Genomic DNA, 21,765 nt, shown 5'->3' with positions numbered 1-21,765 from the left:
TTTGGCCAGTTAGATGGATCCATAGCAGGGGGGGTGCCAGCTACCCTAGCCACTCTACCAATACACCTCTCCCTGGGCAACCATGAAGAGGACATAACGTTTGTGGTGACCCCAGGTATGGAATGCCCAATGATTCTAGGGATGGAATGGTTGAAAAAATGGAACCCCTGGGTAAATTGGAGGACGACAGAAATCAAATTCCCGAAGGGGGACCCTATGGACTTAAAACCCCAAGGGAGGCTACCAGAATCAAGAATAGAAAAAGCATCCATAGGAGAGGAAAAAAGATTAACAGAAATACCAGAGGAATATAAGGACCTTGCTGAAGTCTTCAGTGAGGAGAGGGCGAATGAGCTTCCCCCCCACCGACCCACAGACTGTACCATTGAATTCAAGCCTGGGGCAAAACTCCCGAAGCCCAGATTATACTCCATGAGCCCAAAGGAGAAGGAGGAAATGGAAAGATTTATAAAAAAAAACCTGGAGAGAGGTTTCATTGAGCCAGCCAAGCCTAAAGTGGCTGCCCCGGTCCTTTTTAGAGAGAAGAAGGATGGCTCTTTACGTTTATGCGTGGATTATAGGGCCCTGAATACAATCAGTGAAAGCAACCTATACCCGCTGCCCCTCATGAAAGACATGCTGTCACACCTATCGAAAGGGAAAATTTTTTCTAAACTAGACCTAAGGGAAGCTTACTATCGCGTGAGAATTAAGGAAGGGGACGAATGGAAGACTGCATTTAACTGCCCCATGGGGTGCTATCAATTCAAAGTCTTGCCATTTGGATTACAAGGGGGCCCTGCAGTCTTTATGCAATTAATCAATGACGTTCTAAGGGAGCACCTGTTTAAGGGGGTCCTTGTTTACTTGGACGACATTCTTATCTTTACTGAAACAAAAGAAGAACACGTCAAACTTGTCAGAGCGGTTTTAAAGAAGCTGCGAGCCGCTCACCTATATGCCAAACTCTCAAAATGCGAATTCCACCAGGAAAGGATAGACTACCTAGGCTATCGCATATCCCCACAGGGCATTGAAATGGACCCAGAGAAGGTCAAAGCAGTATTAGATTGGGCGCCACCCCGCACAAGAAAGCAACTACAAAGTTTCCTGGGCTTTGCAAATTTTTACCGCCAATTCATCCCCTCATTTGCCAGATAGCCTTGCCCCTCACTAACTTACTAAAAACGAAGGGAGCATCCTCAGTAAAACCTAGCCAGCCACTAACATGGACAATGGAGTGCCAAGCAGCGTTTGAGAGACTAAAGAGACTTTTTTCTGCCGAACCAGTACTAAGGCACCCAGACATGGACAAGCCCTTCATAATACAGGCAGATGCAAGTGATGTGGCAGTGGGGGCTGTGCTATTACAAGAAAATGATGATGCAGTATTGCAACCCTGTGCATATACATCCAAGAAACTCACGGAAACAGAACAGCGCTGGCCCGTATGGGAGAAGGAGGCTTATGGGATACGTTGGGCATTACTCACGTGGCGACAGTTCCTGGAAGGCAACAAAATCCCCTTCCAGGTGTGGACCGATCACAAAAATTTAGAAGCCCTGAAAACGTCCAGGAAACTCAATCCCAAACAAGCCCGCTGGTCTCAGCATTTTCACCAGTTCCAGTTTAAACTCAAACATTTACCAGGGAGAAAGAACTTCCTGGCAGATGCTCTATCTCGCATGCCTCAATATAACAGCGCACGAACCACAGACTCTAGACCAATAATGGCAGAGTCACAACTGGCAGCACCAGTAACCACAAGAACCCAAGCCAAATTAAAACCACAACTGGACAGCCAAACTGGAATTGAATTCAGAAAAAGTTTGGAAACAGATGAATGGTTCCAGAAAAACAAAAATGTGTGCACAATGAGAGACGGGTTGCCTTGGGTAGGGGAAAAGTTATATATACCAACAACCAAAGAGTCACTTTCATGCAGCTTTGCCATGACACAAAATCAGCAGGGCATTTTGGATTTGTAAAAACTTTACACTTAATTAAACGGCAATTTTGGTGGCCATCAATAAAAAAGGACATAGAAAGTTATGTTGCCAGCTGCCCAACCTGTGCATCGGCAAAGAGGTTGCAAGGGAAGTCGCCAGGGCTATTACAACCAGTGGCAAGTCCCTCAGCCCCCTGGAGGGAAATAGCCATGGATTTTATAGTGGAATTGCCAGAAAGCAATGGGAATACTGTTATCTGGACAGTCACGGACTTGTTTTCCAAACAGGTGCACTTTATCCCTTGCCAAAAGATTCCCACTGCAAAGGCCTTAGCAAAACTTTTCATCCAGCACATTTACAGATTGCACGGGGCACCCCAACGCATCATCTCTGATAGGGGAGTGCAATTTACGTCTGCATTTTGGAAGGAATTTTTATCCCTCTTAGGGACTCAGGGACTGACATCTAGCCATCATCCACAAGGGGATGGACAAACGGAACGGTGCCATTCGGTACTTGAGCAATATTTGCAAAGTGGGGTGGGTCCTTACAACACCTTTTTAAAGAGAGGGTCTTCTTTGGTCTATTGTGTTGAATAAAAGACACAAAGGGAAACACCGAATAGTGACATGCTTTGGCAGTATTTTCTATTCCAGAATCCTATGTCACAGCCCAATAAAATGCATGTGGGAGCTTAGAAAGGAGATAAGGCTCTCCAGAATAGAAAAGAATGTTACTCACCTCTTCATGTCTCATTTGCTCTATCATGTCCATGACACTAATGAAGTGGAAGCAACGATCAGAGTGATCCACCAGATAGGTAGGGAAAGGCCGGTTCTGCCAGACTGCCCATTCTGTCAGTGACAGTTCATGAACGTCTTTAGTTTCCAATTCCTAAGATTTCCAAACACAAAGAAAATAGAATGCTACCAATGCTGATCACAGCTCGGGCTTCTCAAAAGAATAATCCAAAATAAAGATAAAGTTACGGTAGATTAGAACTAACTTAGAACTGAGGAGGCATGATGGCGCAGTGGTTAGAATGCAGTATTGCAGGCTAAGTCACTGCTCACTGCCAGGAGTTCGATCCTGATGGGCTCAAGGTTAACTCATCCATCCTTCTAAGGTCAGGAAAATGAGAATCTAGATTGTTGGGGGCAATATGATGACTCTGTAAACCACTTAGAGGATTGAAAGCACTGTGAAGAGGTGTTTAAGTGCTATTGCTATTAAAAAATATATTTACCGTAAATGCCGGCGTATAAGACGACTTCCGCGAGCGCTGAAATCGGCGCCAAAGACGGGGGTCGTCTTATACGCCGAGTCGTCTTATACGCCGGAAATACTGGTAGTTTCCGGCGTATAAGACGGCGTTCTAGGAATGCGGCCCGGCTATAAAGACGGGGGTCGTCTTATACGCCGGGTCGCCTTGTACGCCAGCATTTACGGTACTTTTATGTATGAGAAAAATGTGTTTTTTCATACAATTATCAAGCATTTTATTTTTAGCACCACTTTATTAGTTAACAAACTGAGAATGAAGCATTTTTCTCATATTTCACAATATTTCTAATTTTATACATATAAATCACAGCATTAGTTTATTTAGTTATAATTCCTCCCTGTTTTGTGCCTTTCAGTAAGTCTTGATTCCTAATTCCTGCAGTTTCCTTGGCAAGATTTTTGAAAGTGGCTGGCTGCTTTTTTTTGAGAGAGAGAATGACTGGCCCAAAGTCAACCAGCTGGTTTCATGCCTAAAGTGAGAGTAGAACTCATAGTAATATGACCTGCTGTCTTAACCACTATAATAAATTGCTCTGAATTCTTTCATTAGCATTCGTAGGAAATGCTGATTTGTTAGATAGTATTTATTGTAGAGATTTACAATGGAACATCCATATGTTTTTACAGACACTTTGATCCTTCATAGCAACTCCCTTGTGTAAATTAAATTTTAATTCTTTTTCAAGATGAATATCTATACAAACTTTCCCCAATAAGTGTACTTCAAAGATTTAGGGCTTCAAGGATTCTTAGCAATGACCATGCTGGCTGTGAATTCTAAGAGTTGAAGACCATACAAAATGGAGAACATTCAAATGAAAGAAGGATCAGACATAATCTGACCTTTAAAGGTCATGTCTGATGTAAGTGATTGCCAAGGTCCTATATTTATTTTGTATTAAGTATCTGGCATTTTCTCCAATAATTTGAAGTTACATTTGAATATAATTGTTAAAGAAGAAAGTCTTAAAGACAGGTATATCTTCTCTATATTTATATCAAATATGTTACTGCTGACAACAGCTTTTTCTTCAGGCTTAAGTACTTTTTTCATGATCTTCAGCCAAACCACATTAAATTACACTGAAGTATATGTTTTAACTTACTGTTCTTGTATCTTTGCATTCTAATGTTACAAAGTGACTCCGTGGTATTATTGGTTTTTTTATTCCTTCACCAGCTTTTATTTTATATAGTCTATTCCATTTTTCATATTCCTTGGTTGTAAGACACCAGCTTTCAGTTGGACTGGCTTGCTTTGTAACTGGAAAATATTTGGAGATAAGAAGAGGAAGGAAATTAGCATATTAGTATATACTTAGTATATACATACATACATACATACATACATACATACATACATACATACGTGTGTGTGTGTACATACATATAACTTATATAAATTTATATATGTATACCAATTCTCTCAATGCCCAGTGCATCACTTGCCAGAAACCTCTTTTAGATACTATGGTGCTTAAAAGTTATTGAATCCTTTTGAATTTTCAATTTTTCTGCATAAGTATGCAGAAGCTATATATTGTGTGTGGCAAAAGCATGCATACTTTTACTTTCAGTACTTTGGACATCAATAATGGCGACTAAGCATTTCCAAAGATCAGTCTTGCAAATCAGCTTGGAAGAATTTTAGCTCAGCTTCTGCTGACGGATGTTGGTGGACTTGCCCACTTCATCTCCTTCCACTTCGTAATCTATTTCTGCAGGATTAAGGCTAGGAGTTTGACTTGGCCATCGCAAAAACATTATCTTTTCTCTGCTTTAACCATCATTTGGTTATTTGTTTTGGGTCGTTGTCTTGCTGCATGTCCCATTTTCTCTTGAGCTACAGTTCAGAGACCCTGACCTTTTCTTTTGGAGTTTGTTGCTACAATTCAGAATTCCATCAATCATGGCAAACAATTCTGATCCAGAGGCAGCAAAGCAGGCCCAGACCAGGATTCTGCCATCATCATGTTTTACATGAATACGTGTAAGTTTCTTGCACTGGAATACAGTGTTGGCCTTTTGCCAAACATAACACTTTTCATTAAGACAAAAAATTACATTTTGGTCTCATCTGTCTAGAGAACATTCTTCCAATAGTCAGATGGTTTACTCAAGTGGTCTTTCACAAACGGTGCATGGGCAGCAATACTCCTATTGGAGAGTTGTGATTTTCTCCTTGCAACTCTGCCATGCACATCATTATTGTTCAGTGTTCTCCTAATGGTGGCCTCATGAACCCTGGTATTTGGCAATGCAAGAGAAGCCATTAGGGCCTTACACAGTACCCTGGGATTATTTGAGAACTTCTGGAGTATTACATACGTTGCTGATGGTGTGATCTCGATTTGTGGACTGGGTGGAGTCCAAACATTTTGGAAATAGTTTGGTAACCTTTTCTATTTGGTGAGGATCAGCAACTGTTTTTGGACGTTTTCAGAAAACCCATTTGTTTGAGCCATGACTTTGAGCAACGATGCTTCCACATATCTGCGTTGTGAACTTCAGATTTCAGCGGTGAACAATTAGAATTGTTCTTTAAATAATTAACATCCCACTGATTAAAACAACTGACTTTAATCTCCCCTTCAAATGAATTGATAATTCTAGAGATGCACACTTGCCACACACAAGTATCAGGCTTTTGATCATTTTTTTCAATAAAGAAATAAACAGGTATAATGTTTTTGACTCATTTGTTTAATTGGGTCCTTGTTTTAGGACTTTTAGGATAATAAATCATGTTTCAGGTTATATTTATACAGAAATATCAAGAATTCAAAAGTATTCACAAATGGTGTTTTAGCACCCTTGCACTTAAACTAGTCCATATTCAGATTATTACCCAGGTATATTCTATGACGGAACCTGTGCAGGAGAACTGTGAACTGTTACAATCATATTCTCTCTTTCTTCATGTCTTTGGTTGGTTATATAACAACATCAATTGGTTGGGGTTTCTTTGTTTGCTATGGAAGACTTCCTAGAAAAAAGCTGAGTGACTGAAGTAAATTTTATTACTTGACCATTTCTATAAGCACCCACACTAAATAATTTTTTCAAAGCACTTTCTATTTTTTTTTTAAAAAATGAATTTTTCTTCTCACAAGCTCTAAAAAAATCACTATGAAAAAGCAACAGCTGCTTTTATCTTCATAGCCGATTTAGCCATAAGCAGGTCTTTTAAATAATGGTGTTTTGATATAAAATTTGCACTGAAAACCAACAAATAAATGAATCTGATTCAGTCTATAAACTTTTAGGTCTAATGAGCAGTGGAAGCAGTACCATAGGGCTATGCATGCTTTGAAATAATTTAGAAGTAGTACTTTGGACCTTACATGAACACTGTGTCTCTGTGCTATTCATTAAAAAAGGCATCTTATTTTTATTTTATTTTTTTTAAAAAAAGCTTATGTTTGAGCCTGAAAAAAGATGTTGCTCATTTATGAGTCTGATTTAAGCTGCTGTAGCTTTTCTCAGGCTCACATGGAGTCTGAGAAAAGACGTGCTCACTCAATTTTTCCAAACTACATTTCAAAATAATTTTTGAAGGGTACATAGTTCTATTTTATTATACTCATCCACATTCATGGAAAATTATAACATAACATAAGCTATTATTTATGCATAACCCAAAACTGCTTTCTTGCAGTTCTAACATTTTATTTTATTTATTAAATTTATATGGCACCCATCTCATTGAAACAGCAACACTGGGTAACTTACAATATCATAAAAAGTAGAAATGTACTAGAAAGCAATTAAAATGAGAAAAATTGAATAGAAAAGCTAAAACCTAGACGATGACCTGGGGATCTGGTCAGCCACCCCCAACATAACAGATCCCTGTCAGGACCCCAAGCCAAGTGGCAGAGATATATTTTTAGGCTCTTCTGGGAAAGCCTAAAAACATATGGACCTTGTTTCCAATGGGAGAATAATCACAAGATCAGAGACTACAGTAGAAAAGACTCCTCTCTTGGACTTCACTAGCCAAAATTCTTTGTCTGATGGGATCTGAAATAGGCCCTTTCCATGGAATAAGTGGGGCGGGTTAGTTCCTCAGATTTTCTGGACCCATGCCATTAAGGGCTTTGTATGTAATGACCAAAAGCTTGAACTGGACCCAGTAGCAAACTGGCAGCCAGTGCAATTCATGTAAAAACAGTGTCACATGTGACACCTGAGGGGCCTCCAGAACTGTCTGCACCACTGCATTCTGTATCAGTTGTGTCTATGAAGATTCTCAGCCATCTAGGTCATAGTTATCCCAAAAGAAAACAGAAGGCTTAACATTGAAGTTTACAGAAAACCCCCCCACACAGATTAGTATTTACATTTTGATTCTCACCACCCACTGGAGCACAAAATGGGAATTATCAGAACCCTACACCACTGAGATGAAGATCTGCCTACCAGCAAAGATGGTAAAGAAAAAGAACTAAAACACATCAAGGAAGCTCTCAGAATTTGTGGCTATCCCAAGTGGGCCTTCATCAGATCAAAAAGACTCAGCAGAAGTTGTCATTCCATACATTGCAGGAATATAGGAAAAGCTCAGGAGGATCTTCAGCCAACACAACATATGTGCATACTTTCAAATCCAGTTTGAAAGAGGAGTCAAAGAGGCTATCTATGTCAAAATTTAACAGAGGGGGAGGGGTATGACATCCAGTCTACAACACAGTCCTTTCAGCAGTCCCAAAAAGGCTCCACACCCATTTGCACTCAGGTGACCCTGGAGACACAGATAAATCTCCAGGTGGCCTCAACCATTCTCTAAAAGAATGCAAATGATCAGCTGCCTGCAAGAAATATAAATCTTTCCATTCCCCGCCATCCAGTCAGAGCTGAAGAAGCTTCTTGGATGAGAAGCATAATGTCTTCAAAGAAAAACAAGAAAGTCCAGTTGCTTTGTGAAAAAGCACCTTTGGGATGTACCAGTTGTGGTTTCCAAGTATTATTCAAAGGAACTCCATGCAGTGCATGCTCAGTAATCCAAGAAGTGTGTGTGTGAGAGAGAGAGAGAGGGTGGGGGAGAGTAAGAGGGAGACAGACAGACAGATAGACATCAGGGCATTTTCTTTACTGGATAGATACACAGGAATTCCCAGTAACAATTTCTGATCAGAAATGAACACAGATGATATTTGAAAATCTTTATAGTTCTGATTTATCTCTAAAATAGATACTAAATCCTATATATACCACCCAAATTTCTCTTCACTGGCCATGTAGGCTGATGCTACTGGGAGGTATAGTTCAGCAACAAATAGAAAGCAACAAGGCCGCCTCTGCTATATCCAAAGGCATTAAGGTAAACATTTATGTAATAAACACATTTTCCCCACTTGCATGTCTTCATTATCAAGTGCAGTAAATTTCTGACTGACATAAACAATAGGATTACTATCACTGCCTTGCCTTGCTCAGAAACATTTCTGGGCTATCTGGTTGTTTTCTTAAATTGGCTAGATGGATAAAGTAAGACTAACTCAAACTCACCTCAGCTACTGGTAAATACATACAAACAGTTTTCTTCATCATACAAATATTAATACCAAACAATTTTGGCACAGAACTAGACAGAAGATAAAATTTGCTTAAGGGATTTTTTAAAAAGATCAAAAGGTACAGTCATCATAGACAAATAGAGATAAACCACATTTACACATGGTTCAGGAGACAATAAAAAAGCTAACAAAGAAACAAAAAGACCAGAATATATCCTTTCCAGCAACCAGCACCCAAAAAAGCAGGGATTAATACCAGACAAATAATGAAGCAGAAAAATAATACCTAATGACAATACCCCTTATCAAGGAATTACCAATGAGAAAAGCACATCCCCAATAAAATTGGCATGGCAAGCTACTGTAGTGAAAAGACCAAGGTTGAAAATTTTCATTAGGTGAGATGTGCCGTGTAACAATTTCACAAAGATGGGAATTATGCTTTGATACCTGTCATAAAAAATCAGTAAAACTTAACATCCCAAAGTATTCACCAAGCTTTCTAATTCAACAGCACCATGCCACTCTTGGCTAGCTTAAAAATGGTATATTATTTTATTTAATATATATGGCTAATATTTATGGCCTATCATTCTGCAAAAATTTTAATTAATTAATTATAATTCAGAATAGAGCTGGAAAGGGACCTTGGAGGTCTTCTAGTCCAGCCCTTGTTCAAGCAGAAGACCCTATACCAAGGGTAGGCAACCCAAAACACTCGAAGAGCCACTTGAACCCGTTTCCCACCAAAAACAAAACACCGGGAGCCGCAAAACCCTTTTGATATCTAAAATGAAGATAAAACTGCATATATCCTTTTTTATCTTTATTATAGGTAGGGATGTGTGTGTGTGTGTGTGTGTGTGTGTGTGTGTGTGTTTATGTATGTGTATGTATGTATGTACACACACATATATATACATACACACACACACACACACACACACACACATTAAAAATAAAAGTAAAAATGTGACTCTTGGGAATATCCATACTATTAAAACAATGATCACCAAGAGAATGCTTTAAGAGAATAAAATTACATACACACAAAGGTAAAAAAAGGATATATGCAGTGTTATCTTCATTTTAGATATCAAAAGGGTCTCTCTCTCTCTGTCTCTATCCCTCCCTCCCTCTCTGTCCTTGGTCTGCCACTCTTCTTCCCCCACTTTCTTTCTCTCTCTCTTTCCTCTCCTCCTCCCTCTCTCTCTCTCTTTCTCTCTCTCTCTTTCTCCCCCCCCTCCTATCTGCTGCTCACCTGGCAAGCTTCAAGTTGTTGTCCAACAAGCTCAGAGGTAAGCAACCTCGGCTCTTTTATGACTCATGGACTTCAACTCCTAGAATTCCTGAGTCAGCCTAGCTGGGCTAGCTAGCTCTCTCCTGCCCTTCCTGCTTCCTGCTTCCTGCAGAAACGCAGCAAAGGGAGGAGCTCCGCCCAGTAAGCTTTTCAGCTCCTCGGAGAACACTGTGAGTGCACTCTCTTTTACACACACACACACACACACACACACACAGAGAGAGAGAGAGAAAGAGAGAGAGAGAGAGAGAGAGAGAGAGAGAGAGAGAGAGAGAGAGAGAGAGAGAGAGAAAAGCAGGGAAGCGCAATTGCCTCTCTCTGTCTCTGTCTCTCTCTACAAAGGCAGAGGAGGCTGGGAGCCACAGGGGAAGGCTCAAAGAGCCGCATGCGGCTCCGGAGCCGCAGGTTGCCGACCTGTGCCCTATACCAAATGACTGTCCACTTCTTAAAAGCCTCCAGTAATGAAGCCTCCAGAACTTCTGAAGGCAAGCTGTTCCACTGGTTAACTGTTCTTGTTGTTAGGATGTTTCTCCTTAATTCTAGGTTCTTCTCTCCTTGATTAGTTTCTATCCATTGTTTCTTGTCTTGCCTTCTGGTGCTTGGAAAATAAATTGGCCCCCTCCTCCTTGTGGCAGCCCCTTAAATACTGGAATATTGCAATCATGTCACTCCTAGTACTTCTTTTCTCTAGACTAGCCAACTTTTGCAAAATTATCTAAATAAATAGCCATCATAGTATTTTTGGCAATGAATCTTGTTGACTATACGAAGTATGAAAGAACTCTAGGTCTTGCTGACCATAAATCTGCCAATCGATTACACTGAGCAACCTTCCTATACCTTGTGTGAAAGACAGTTTTTGTTTGTGTGGCAACTCCAACCCAGCAGACATCCTCTCTTACCTGCACTGGCAAAACTGAGAAAAGTTTTTCGCCCCAAAACAAGGCCTTTCTTCTCCTTTGAGTGGGCTGTAGAAATGTCTTGCTCTTTCTCTGGAGGTGTAATCAACATACGGTGCATTTTGGGGTTTAGGCCTTCTGGAATCATACGTGGGCTGTGCTGGTACAAATGGAGGCCTTTATTTTTTGAAAGAGTTTTCAGAAGACTTTTTCTGTTGGATTGGCTTTGATTGTAAGTCTACACAAAGGAGAGAAAAAAATGGTACCTTTTTGTAGTAAAACGTTTTATCTGTTCCTACTTTACTTATTCAAAATCATTCAAATATGATTTACACTAAAGCAGGCTTGTAAGTCTAATTCATTATAATCCTTCTGCATATCAGCTCATTGTTAACCAATTTGCTGTTTTCCACATGCAAACAAATGCCTACAGAATATCATATTTTTCAATTTATAGTGATTTGATGACATTTTTAAAACTTATAAGTCAGAACATATTTGAAGAACTCAGATTATGTTCTCCCATTATTACTCCGTGTCTAATAATGTTCAGGTGAAGATTTTTAATATTTATTTACTGAATTTCTATAGATAAAGGAAAACAAAGTGTTGGCACAATCAATGTTCTTAATAAAACCTATGTTAACATTTTACTAAACGGCCTTCTAATGCACTATCCCTTAAAATGTTCTGTAATGTATGTAATTATAAGGGATTGAACCATGACCAGGAGCTCCATAAAGCTTATTGACTAAAGAAACATAATGCAAAATGAAGGTATCATTAATGTAAGGTAGTCAGGATTTATTGGAGCAGAACAAAAGAGTGGCAACATAATTGTGACTCCACCAACACGTTGTTAAAGATCATGCTGTCCACAATTACTCTAACTTCAATTCTTAGTTTCAGAAGTCTGATAGCAATGTTCTTATTTTATATACTTCTCTTTATTCTTACCTAAAGAAAAAAAAAACATAAAATCTTTTCTCCCCACATTTACTGAACTAATATTGTTAAAATAAATAATATTCCTTCTAGTAATTTATTTTTATCCTACCTTTATTATTTTTATACATAACTCAAGGTGGCAAACATACCTAATACTCCTTTCTCCTCCTATTTTTCCCAAAACAACAACCCTGTGAGTTGGGTTGTGAGAGGGAGTGATTGGCCCAAAGTCACCCAGTCAGCTTTTGTGCCTAAAGCAGGACTGGAACTCACAGTCTCCGGGTTTTTAGCTTGGTGCCTTAATCGCTAGATCAACGGAAACAGGTTTTCTGGATATAATCCTAAGTGCCTCTAGCAACAACCCCTGTCCCAAGTCCTTCTGAACATACTACTGCAACCATCAGAACCATCACCACTGCTGCAGTGCCAGGATCTGCTAGTTCAGCTCTTACTTTCTTTCAGCTTTATTTGGTGGCAAGACCTAGGATCTGAATAGAGTTTTTGGAAACATTCAGAAAACTAAAATCCCTGTGTCTAGAATTTGTTAGGCAAACATAAACTTGGGTTTGGAGTTTCATCTTACTCGCTCTTCCCTTCCTTCAGAAAGAATGACAACAATGCGCCCTTGCCGTTTGCGTCCAGTTCGGCCCATTCGCTGCACAAGACGAATGGGACTTTTTTGAGCATCAAAACAAATGATGAGATCCACTTCTCCAATATCCAAGCCTTCTTCTCCTACACATGTGGAGACCAATGTGTTGTAGCCGCCCTCCCGGAAACACTTCACTACCTAAAGGAAAATATAAACAAGCTTTAGCTTGATTCTGGCAGTTCTTAAGAAACCAAATCCACATAGCAAGGAAATATTATGAGATCAGTAGATGTCATAGAATTTGGAATATGCATGAGATACAAAGAAATGAGGATTGTGTACCTCTCAAAATAGAGGAAGCTATTGAAACTAGCACTAAGTTACATGGAACAATTGTGGTTTTTCGTAAGATAATAACCTTATGTAAACAGATAGGGTCAGTTTAAATTGTTCAACTATTCAGGAAATTTAGGAACTTTATCAATTACTATACTGCTCTATTATAAAACATTTTGTTTTCTACACAATGCATTAGTAACTGATAGTAAGCGCAATCACAAAGATCTGAAGGAAGGACAGATATAATGTACACATTTACTTCTCTCATTCTTTCGGTGCCATTTTCTTAACCAAGTGAAAGTAGTTATAGTGTTGGAATGTCATGCGAACTCTCTAACCCAGTTGAAGACAGGGATAGATGAGCTAATTTTATCCCAAGAAGTCTCACAATAACTTTAACTAACTTGATGAACCATATTGTGCACAGTTGAGAAGCTTAATGAAGCAATAAATACTTCCCCTGCTGCTGAATCAGAGACAGACTCATAGAGGACCCCCATAAAATGGTCTTGACTGGGAATTGTCTTATTTTTAGTTCTCAGTACCTACACTGAGAATGAGGACAGAAAACAGGCAGAAAATGTTGAGAGTGAATATGGCTCTCGTGATTCTCTAAGGCAGAGATCTCCAACCTTTCCCGACTTGAGGACCAGAGGGGAGGAGAGCAGCTTCAAAATTGGTGTGCATGTGCGTGTGTGTGCACACGGGGCCACACACACTGGTGTGGCACTAGCAGCCCGGCTGCCGCTGTGAGCATGCGTGAACGGCCACGCACCCCCCACGGCCGTTAGTGGCCCATTTGTGCATGTGCAAATGGGCCGCACAAACTGCCCAGGCTAGCAGCGCATGTGCAAATGGGCCCGCACTAGCATTCCCGTTTGTGCCCATGCACATACAGAAACAGGGCTGCAGGCACCAGCGTGAGTGGGGGGGGAAACACACACCCACACATGCGCGCACCAGCCAGCTGTTTCGCGGCCTGCTGGGCAAGAACCCACAGCCTGGCCCCGGGCCACGGACCATAGGTTGGGGACCCCTGCTCTAAGGGGTCAAAGATGACTGGAGCAGTATGTAATTTTAAACCCGTGTTCCATTTGGAGAGGTATGCTGGAAGGACATGACAGTCACCTGGTTTCTTCTATGATGATGGAAGGTCTTTGAAAACCACTCCCTGATTTTCTGCTTCTCTGGCGCTTGGGAACAAGACAAATTCTCAAGGAGCAGCTAATATGTGAAACAAAGCTATAAAATTCTGCTTCTCATTACATTTTTATTTCTATAGGAAGAATAACTACTTTTTCTATTAAAAATAACTAACAAGGAACAATTTATTATTTGAAAAATACAACAATCTGAAAGTTCCACAGCCAAACTGAGAGTTCCATAGCCAAATAATGATCACATGCCTATAACTCTGGCAGTTATGTGTTTGTGAGTTTTATTCATTTTAAGTGAATTTAAATTATATGTGATTGCAGCAGTGGAGCCCTGGTGAAATTAAATTTTATGCAGTGCAGCATGGGTATTGCTATATTATGAACCCATTTTCTTGGCATCAGAAATCTGTTTGGGATGATAATTTACAAGTATACTAAGGATAAAATTTGTTATACCATGCAGGACAATTTGTATCCTTCCCTCCTCCCATTTCATTACCTCAAGCTGTTCCTTCTGTGTAAAACCCTTTGTGCTTTTGCCTGTAGAATGGCCTACAAAGGTCATGACTCTCACAAGTGGGTAGTGATAGTTAAGCATCTCTGCAATTTCCTGAACACTGTCACGAAAGGAGGAGAAGATCATTACTCTGGTGTCTGCAGGTGTGACTTCAGATGTAGGCTGATCTATGTAATAGAGAAAGCAAACCAATAAACTACACCTCAGTGAACACATATGGAGAAATTTGATGCAACATGCAGACATGCAGAATCTCCAGTTAATCAATTTCACTGACTAGCATCCTAATCAAGACTAAGCATCATGCTGGTAAAATGGAACTAGTAAAGTTAAAAAAGTATAAAAACAAAGAACATTTATTTTTAAAGGATAAATTGTGTCAGATTGAAAACTGCATATACTGGTAAACCAAATATTTAGCCAGAGTCTTTGAAATAAGGACAGTATAAAATGAATGGCAAAATATTAAAGAGCAAATAATTCATAATGCTTAAAATTCAAAGTAGAAAACAGTAGGGTATAGAATATAAACCCAACAAAACTGAATCAGAGTGTTCAACAATACTACTTGATTTCTTATCAAAAACAAACGGCACAACTTATAGTTAATGGAGGTTTGTCAGAGGTATTCCCAATTGAAAAGGGGACCAGACAGGGTTGTCCATTGTCCCCACTGCTGTTTGTTTTAACTTTGGAAATTTTATTGATCAAAATTCAGGAATCATCGAAAATAAAAGGAATAGAAATTAACAAAAAAGAATATAAATTAAGGGCTTTTGCAGATGATCTGGTGGTTACTTTATCTCAACCAACTTACTTTGTAACGGAGTTGTTACAATTGATAAATCAGTATGGACAAGTTTCAGGTTTTAAAATTAATAATAATAAGACTAAAATATTGCCTAAGAACATGACCAACTTGGATAAGGAGACCTTGGTTAGATTGATAGGCTTTGAGGTTGTTAATAAGGTAAAATATTTGGGGGTTATTTTATCTGCTTCCAATGCAAAACTGTATAAAAATAATTATGAAATGCTGTGGGTTAAAATACAAAAGGATTTGGACAATTGGAAAAAGCTGCAATTGTCACTCTTGGGGAGAATAGCAGCGATTAAAATGAATGTTCTGCCAAAATTTCTTTTCTTATTTCAAATGATACCTATTTTAAAGAAAGAAGCAAATTTAGATGAGTGGCAGAAAGGTATCAATAAATTTATCTGGGCAGGGAAAAAACCAAGAGTAAAACTTAAAATTATACAAGATATACGAGAGGTGGACTCAAGGTACTGAATCTGAAATTGTATTATGATGCCGTGGTTTTAACATTAATCAGTGATTGGGTTAACTTAACAAATGTAGATATACTCCTTTTGGAGGGATGGGATTTACTTTTTGGATGGCATGCCTACTTAATTTATAATAAAAAGGTTGATAGGGTTTTTAAATCTCATATCTTAAGAACTTCTTTACTTCGGGTTTGGAAGAAATATTACAGAAGTGATTCAAGAATTCCATTATGGGCTATTCCATGGCATGCAATAGAAGGAATAAGGAGAGGAGTTAAGATGGATACTATTTCCTATACACAATTACTTAAGTGGGATGGTAAAAATTGGCAATTAAAATCTACGGATGAATTAGCACAAGAAAATATTATTTATTCATGGTTTCAGTATAGACAACTATTGGTAAGGTGGAAGATAGATTATAATGTGGGCTTGCTTAGAGAGGATGAGAATTTGTTAAAACAAATTAGAGATCAAAGTCGAACCCATATTAAAAGAATTTATGGTGTGTTAGTGGAATTGGATTCAGAAGCAGAGTTAGTTAAAGATTGTATGGTTAAGTGGGCACAAAATTTTGATGAACCGATCCTATTAGACACATGGGAGATTATTTGGGTGAGGAATGTTAAATTTACGTAAGCCCAAAATTTACGGGAAAATTTTTATAAAATGTTTTATAGATGGCACCTTGATCCACAAAAAATGTCTCGTATGTATTCAAACCTCCAGCCCAAATGTTGGAGATGTGGTTGTTTGGATGCCACTTATTATCATATCTGGTGGTCATGTAAAAGTATAAAAGCTTTTTGGATTAAGGTATGGTGGAATATTCAAAGAATTTTTAAAAGAAGGATAAAATTTACTCCACAATTGTTTTTGTTGGGTATTGTTTCGGATTGTGATGACAAAGAGATTATTTTAATGTTAAATTTAATTACTGCGGCTAGGTTGTTAATAGGGCAATATTGGAAGAAGGAATCTTTGCCTACTCTGCAAGAATGGTTTTTTAAAGTTTCTTATTTAGCGGAAATGGCAAAAATTTCGGCTTTCTTGAAAGATCAATCGCAAGAGAAGTATTTCTTGGTGTGGAAAAGATGGATAAATTTTATACAATATAAGTATGATATAAGAAAATATCATCTAGCTTTTGAATAATTTATATTTAAAGTTCAAGATATTATTTAGAAGTGTAATTATTATTATTCTTTAATTTTTTTTCTTTTTTTTCTCTTTTTTTTTCTTCTTTCCTCTTTCTGTTTTTTATATATAATGGAGTTAAAGTATTTTATAATTTGTTTATTGAGTGTAATTATATTTGTTTAAGGTTTATTTGGGTTTAAAACTTTTTTTTCTTTTAATTTCTAGTTAAGCCTGTATTCAGCTCTGGGAAGAATGGGGGAGGGTTTTGGGGTGGGTTGGGAGGGATTGGGGAAGGGGTTTTTATTGTAAATTTTTTTTAAAAATTTAATAAAAAAAAAACAAAAAAACAATACTACTTGATTTCTTGCAACTTTTTCATTAGCAGTTGAGTTACATCCTATATGTACCTTGACTTTCTCTCCAGGATCTGAAATGTTGTACAACAACATCTTCTAATTTCTTTAATTTGGGATGACTATAAATGAAAGTCTTCATGTCTTCAGCTCCTGCAAACCCAAAAATTTTAATTTTAAATATAAAAATCTATAGACAGCCTTAACTTTTTTTTAAAAAAAAAATCTCTGTGAAAAGTTATCCCTTCAAAATATAATAAAATTGTCTCCTTAATTCAGAGGTCTTTAAACTTGCCCCTTTTATGACTTGTGGACTTCAACTCCCAGAATCCTTCAGCTAGACAAGCTGGCTGACGAATTCTGGGAGTTGAAGTCCACAAGTCATAAAAGGACCAAGTTTGAAGACCCCTGTCTTAATCCTATTATTAAGGGAAAATCCTATAAGATTACCAGTTACCTGAGGGACTGTCTTTTTCCAAGAGTCTCTATTCATCCAATTCAATCCAGCAGACTGGACATACTGCAGATCCCATCAGTCAAATAGTATTGAACGATGGGAACTAGAAGATAGGCCGTTACAGAATATGTTAAAGACCCGGTTTATTGGTTTTACTGTTAGCCGATTAACTATCTTTGTTACTGTATGTATCTTCTGGATGTTTTTACTGTTTTAAATTGTTTTATAATTTTAGGATTGTAAACATATATGGAGATTCTCAATCATTCAGGTCATGGTTGTCCCAAAGGTGCTTTTCAAAAAGCAACTGGACCTTTTTTTTTTTTCCTTGAAAACATTTCACTTCTCATCCAAGAAACTTCTCCAGTTCTGCTGAATTGTAGAATTCAGTTGTAGAAAGTACAACTGAATTGTAAAATATAGTTAGAATTGTAACCAACCCAGAGTCATTTGGACCAATTGGGCTGTTACAGAAATTTAATGAAGGAATGAAGGAAAGAAATAGATATAGTGTACAATTAAATATTTATCATTTATTCAAATGTAAATTTGAGATACAGAGCTTCAGTTTGGTATAGTGGTTAAAGTATTAGGCCAGAGACTGGAAGGTTATGAGTTCTAACCCTGCCTTAGGCATAAAGCCAGCTAGATAACTTTGAGGCAGTCACATTCTCTCCCCCCTGGGAAGAAAACAATGGTAAACAACTTCCAAAAATGTTGACAAGACAACTGATGGGGGGAGAAATTTGTTAAAATAAATAAGAGTGATATCAAATTTAAACCAAAATAGAGATATTTTTTAATATCTGAAAAAAATAGTATACCCTTAAGCCACAATAGTCATACTATATAAAGACAGCCTTCACCAGGAATATCCATGGGTATTTTAAACATATTCTTCGGTCCTTAGTAAAGTCATTTGTCATGCTGAACAAATAGCACTGCTGTATTTTGAGTAGATAAATTGCCAGCCTAGTTCATTGATGTTACCATTTGATGAAGTTGAATCAAAAAACATGTTTTCAAGTTGGTTGTATAGCATCATGAATTCCTCATTACACCTAAGTTCATTTTTGGCTCGAGTCATTCCTTAGAAAGAAAAGTAGTCGAATTTAAAAATGTTAAACTTTAGATCTCTGACTTACATAAACTGCACATCAAGCTAGACAGTTTTGTAGTCTGCAGTGAAAATTAATAGTAAAAGAAATCACAGATAAGTGTCCTGGTTAATGACTGCAAGACACAGATAAAGAATAATGCAGTATTACAACAACATAATTAATTTGGTTGGAAAGGACATTAGAGATCTTTTAAGTCAAACTGCCACTGATGTAGCTACACCACTACTATAGTTTCCCTAACAGGTTTCCATCCTTATTTTGCCTGAATTCCTGTAATGAAGGACAGGCTCATCCCAACTCCCTACTGGCAATTATTCTTCTATGAAGTAGTCAGCATCATAATGAATTTCTAATTCAAATATTTGAAAATGACTGTCCCTATCTTAGACTATCACTACTTAAGATGTACTTCAAATACATACAAGATGTCTTTGAGATTATAAGGTATTAAATATTAGGAATATATAGAAATATGGAAAATATATATAATATTTTTAGATAAAATATATTCTGTACAGAAAATATATAGAAAAACATCTAGTTTGGGTGGACTTGAGTAACCAAGTTAAATAGAATAGCAGCTTTGCATTGGCTAGACACATTCCTCATATTCATGATGTGTGCCTATCCTTGTCTCTTTTAACACAATCCCATTTTCATTATACCTAGGCGGCAACTCTAGCTACTACTCTGGTATCAAAAATAAAAATCTCTAGAATGAACGAATATAGAAAAGGTAAGAATGAGACTCAGACAAAAGACTTGTGATATAGACCTTATTATGCTAATTCTATCTTATTCAGCCTTATATTAAAAATACTTGGGAAAGCCTAAATATTAATTTTATTCACTGAATTCCAATTTCCTCAAGACGATCAGTCTTAGATCAATTCGTAGGTATGGTTAAAATCAGTTTCCCTCCCAACTAAAAAGCAGTATTTTCTATTTAGTCTCAGCTTTTTATGCCCAAAGATAGTCAATGGTGCCTCTGCCAGAATGGATGAATTATGTGTTTTTCCCCTCTGGTAAGAATAGAATAGAGCTGGAAGGACCTGGGAGGTCGTCTAGTCCAGCCCCCTGCTCAAGCAGGAGGACCCATACCATCTCAGACAAGTGACTGTCTAGCCTCTTTTTAAAAATCTCCAGTGATGGAGCACCCACAATTTCTGGAGGCGAGCTTTTCCACTGATTAATTGTTCTCACTGTCAGGAAGTTTCTCCTTAATTCCAGGTTGCTTCTCTCTTTGATCAGTTTCCAACCATGTTTCTTGTCCTACCCTCTGGTGCTTTGGTGAATAACATGACCCCCTCTTCTTGGTGGCAGCCCTTCAAATACTGGAATATTGCTATCATTTCTCTCTTCTTTTCTTTAGACTAGCCAAACCCAAGTTCTGCAGCCGTTCTTTGTAGGTTTTAGTCTCCAGGCCTTTAATCATCTTAGTTGCTCTTCTCTGAATTTTTTCCAAACTCTCAGCATCCTTTTTTGTGATATGGTGACCAAAACTGGCTGCAGTATTCCAGGTATAGTGTTTCTAAGGTTTTATAAAGCGGTACTAATACTTCACCTGATCTTGATTCTATGCCTCTGTTTATACAACCCAGGATTTTGTTAGCTTTTTGAGCTGCTGCTGCACACTACTGGCTCATAGTCAAGTGATTGTCCACTAGGACTCCAAAGTCCCTCTCACAGTTACTGTTTTTAAGTCAGGTTTCGCCCAATCTGTACTTGTACCTTTGATTTTTCCTGCCTAAATGTTATACTTTGCTTTTCTTCACACTGAAATTCATTTTGTTGGATAGGGCCTATTGTTCAAGTTTGTCAAGATCTTTTTGGATTCTGAGTTTGTCTTCTGGGGTGTTGGCTACTCCTGCCAGTTTGGTGTCATCTGCAAATTTGATGAGTTCCCCTTCAATTGCCAATTCAATTCAAGTTATTTATGAAGATATTGAAGAGTACTGGGCCTAAGACGGAACCTTGTGGTACCCCACTGCTTATTTCTCTCCATGTGGATGTAGAACCATTGAGGACTACTCATTGATATACTACAACATCCACAGCATTTCGCTGGTCTACTAGTTTAGTCACTTTATCAAAAAATGAAATAAGGTTGGTTTGGCATGATCTGTTTTTAACAAACCCGTGCTGGCTACTAGTTATAACTTTGTTTGCTTCTAGCTGTTCTTTGTTTACAATATATAAATATATTTCAAGTTAATTTATGAATTAGCAAATGTGAAAACAATGTTTTATTCCCCTATCTTCCACAAATCTAAATACATGTTATTTCTAATCAATTCAATTTATTACAGTCATTTCTTTAAAATATTTTAATAGACATGTATAATATATCTAAATGCCCATGGTTAAGTTGAAATGGGAGTAAAACCAAATTCTTTACCTTTTGATCCATCCATGATTCCACGTAAGAAGGTATGTAGTGATCTCATTCCCATTTGCAGTAACAGTTCGTAACCATGATACAAACTAATACAAAGAGCAAAATCTCCTTCTATTGCACCTTGTTGCATTCGCTGGGGGAAAAAAAAATTCAAAATTATAGTTATACAGATATATTTGTAATAGCAATTTTACTGTGATTCTATCTACAGTTTAAGTAAATAATAAAGTAAAATAGACTTCCACCTAACTATCTAAGCACTTTTTATTCCATTTCAAGCTTACTGGGAAAAAAATCAAATGCTTTGAAGGCTAAAGCCTGGATTAGACTTCTCTGTCACTGCACACCAGGGAATGTATTTTTTCTGTCATGTGGAAACGGTTGCATAACTTTTGCATTTATACGTCTGCAAATGTTTCTGACCAGGGGGCTTAAAATGCTATATAAATGGGATAGAAAACTGTAGTGAGAAAAAATCCATTTTGAGACAAATACTGCAAGAATT

At 37.8% G+C, this 21,765-nt stretch overlaps 1 protein-coding gene across 2 annotated transcripts in view; it reads right to left on the bottom strand.

The window, feature by feature from the left end:
- Positions 1–21,765, bottom strand: part of FANCM (FA complementation group M) — a 50,743-nt gene that overhangs the window by 18,453 nt on the left and 10,525 nt on the right. The window contains exons 6-13 of one of the 2 annotated variants that reach the window (XM_039358618.1): positions 21,261–21,393; positions 18,732–18,830; positions 17,339–17,437; positions 14,487–14,671; positions 12,483–12,689; positions 10,955–11,189; positions 4,340–4,497; positions 2,691–2,843 (exon numbers count right to left, since the gene is read on the bottom strand). In XM_039358618.1, the coding sequence (XP_039214552.1) occupies positions 2,691–2,843; positions 4,340–4,497; positions 10,955–11,189; positions 12,483–12,689; positions 14,487–14,671; positions 17,339–17,437; positions 18,732–18,830; positions 21,261–21,393 (1,269 nt within the window). The remainder of the gene's footprint in view (positions 1–2,690; positions 2,844–4,339; positions 4,498–10,954; positions 11,190–12,482; positions 12,690–14,486; positions 14,672–17,338; positions 17,438–18,731; positions 18,831–21,260; positions 21,394–21,765) is intronic. The other variant, XM_039358620.1, reaches the window with a different exon arrangement.

The sequence above is a fragment of the Crotalus tigris genome, unplaced genomic scaffold, assembly GCF_016545835.1.
Source record: "Crotalus tigris isolate CLP2741 ecotype Arizona unplaced genomic scaffold, ASM1654583v1 scf7180000019042.1166422, whole genome shotgun sequence".
NCBI lineage: Eukaryota > Metazoa > Chordata > Lepidosauria > Squamata > Viperidae > Crotalus > Crotalus tigris.
This window is presented reverse-complemented; position numbering and strand designations above follow the sequence as displayed.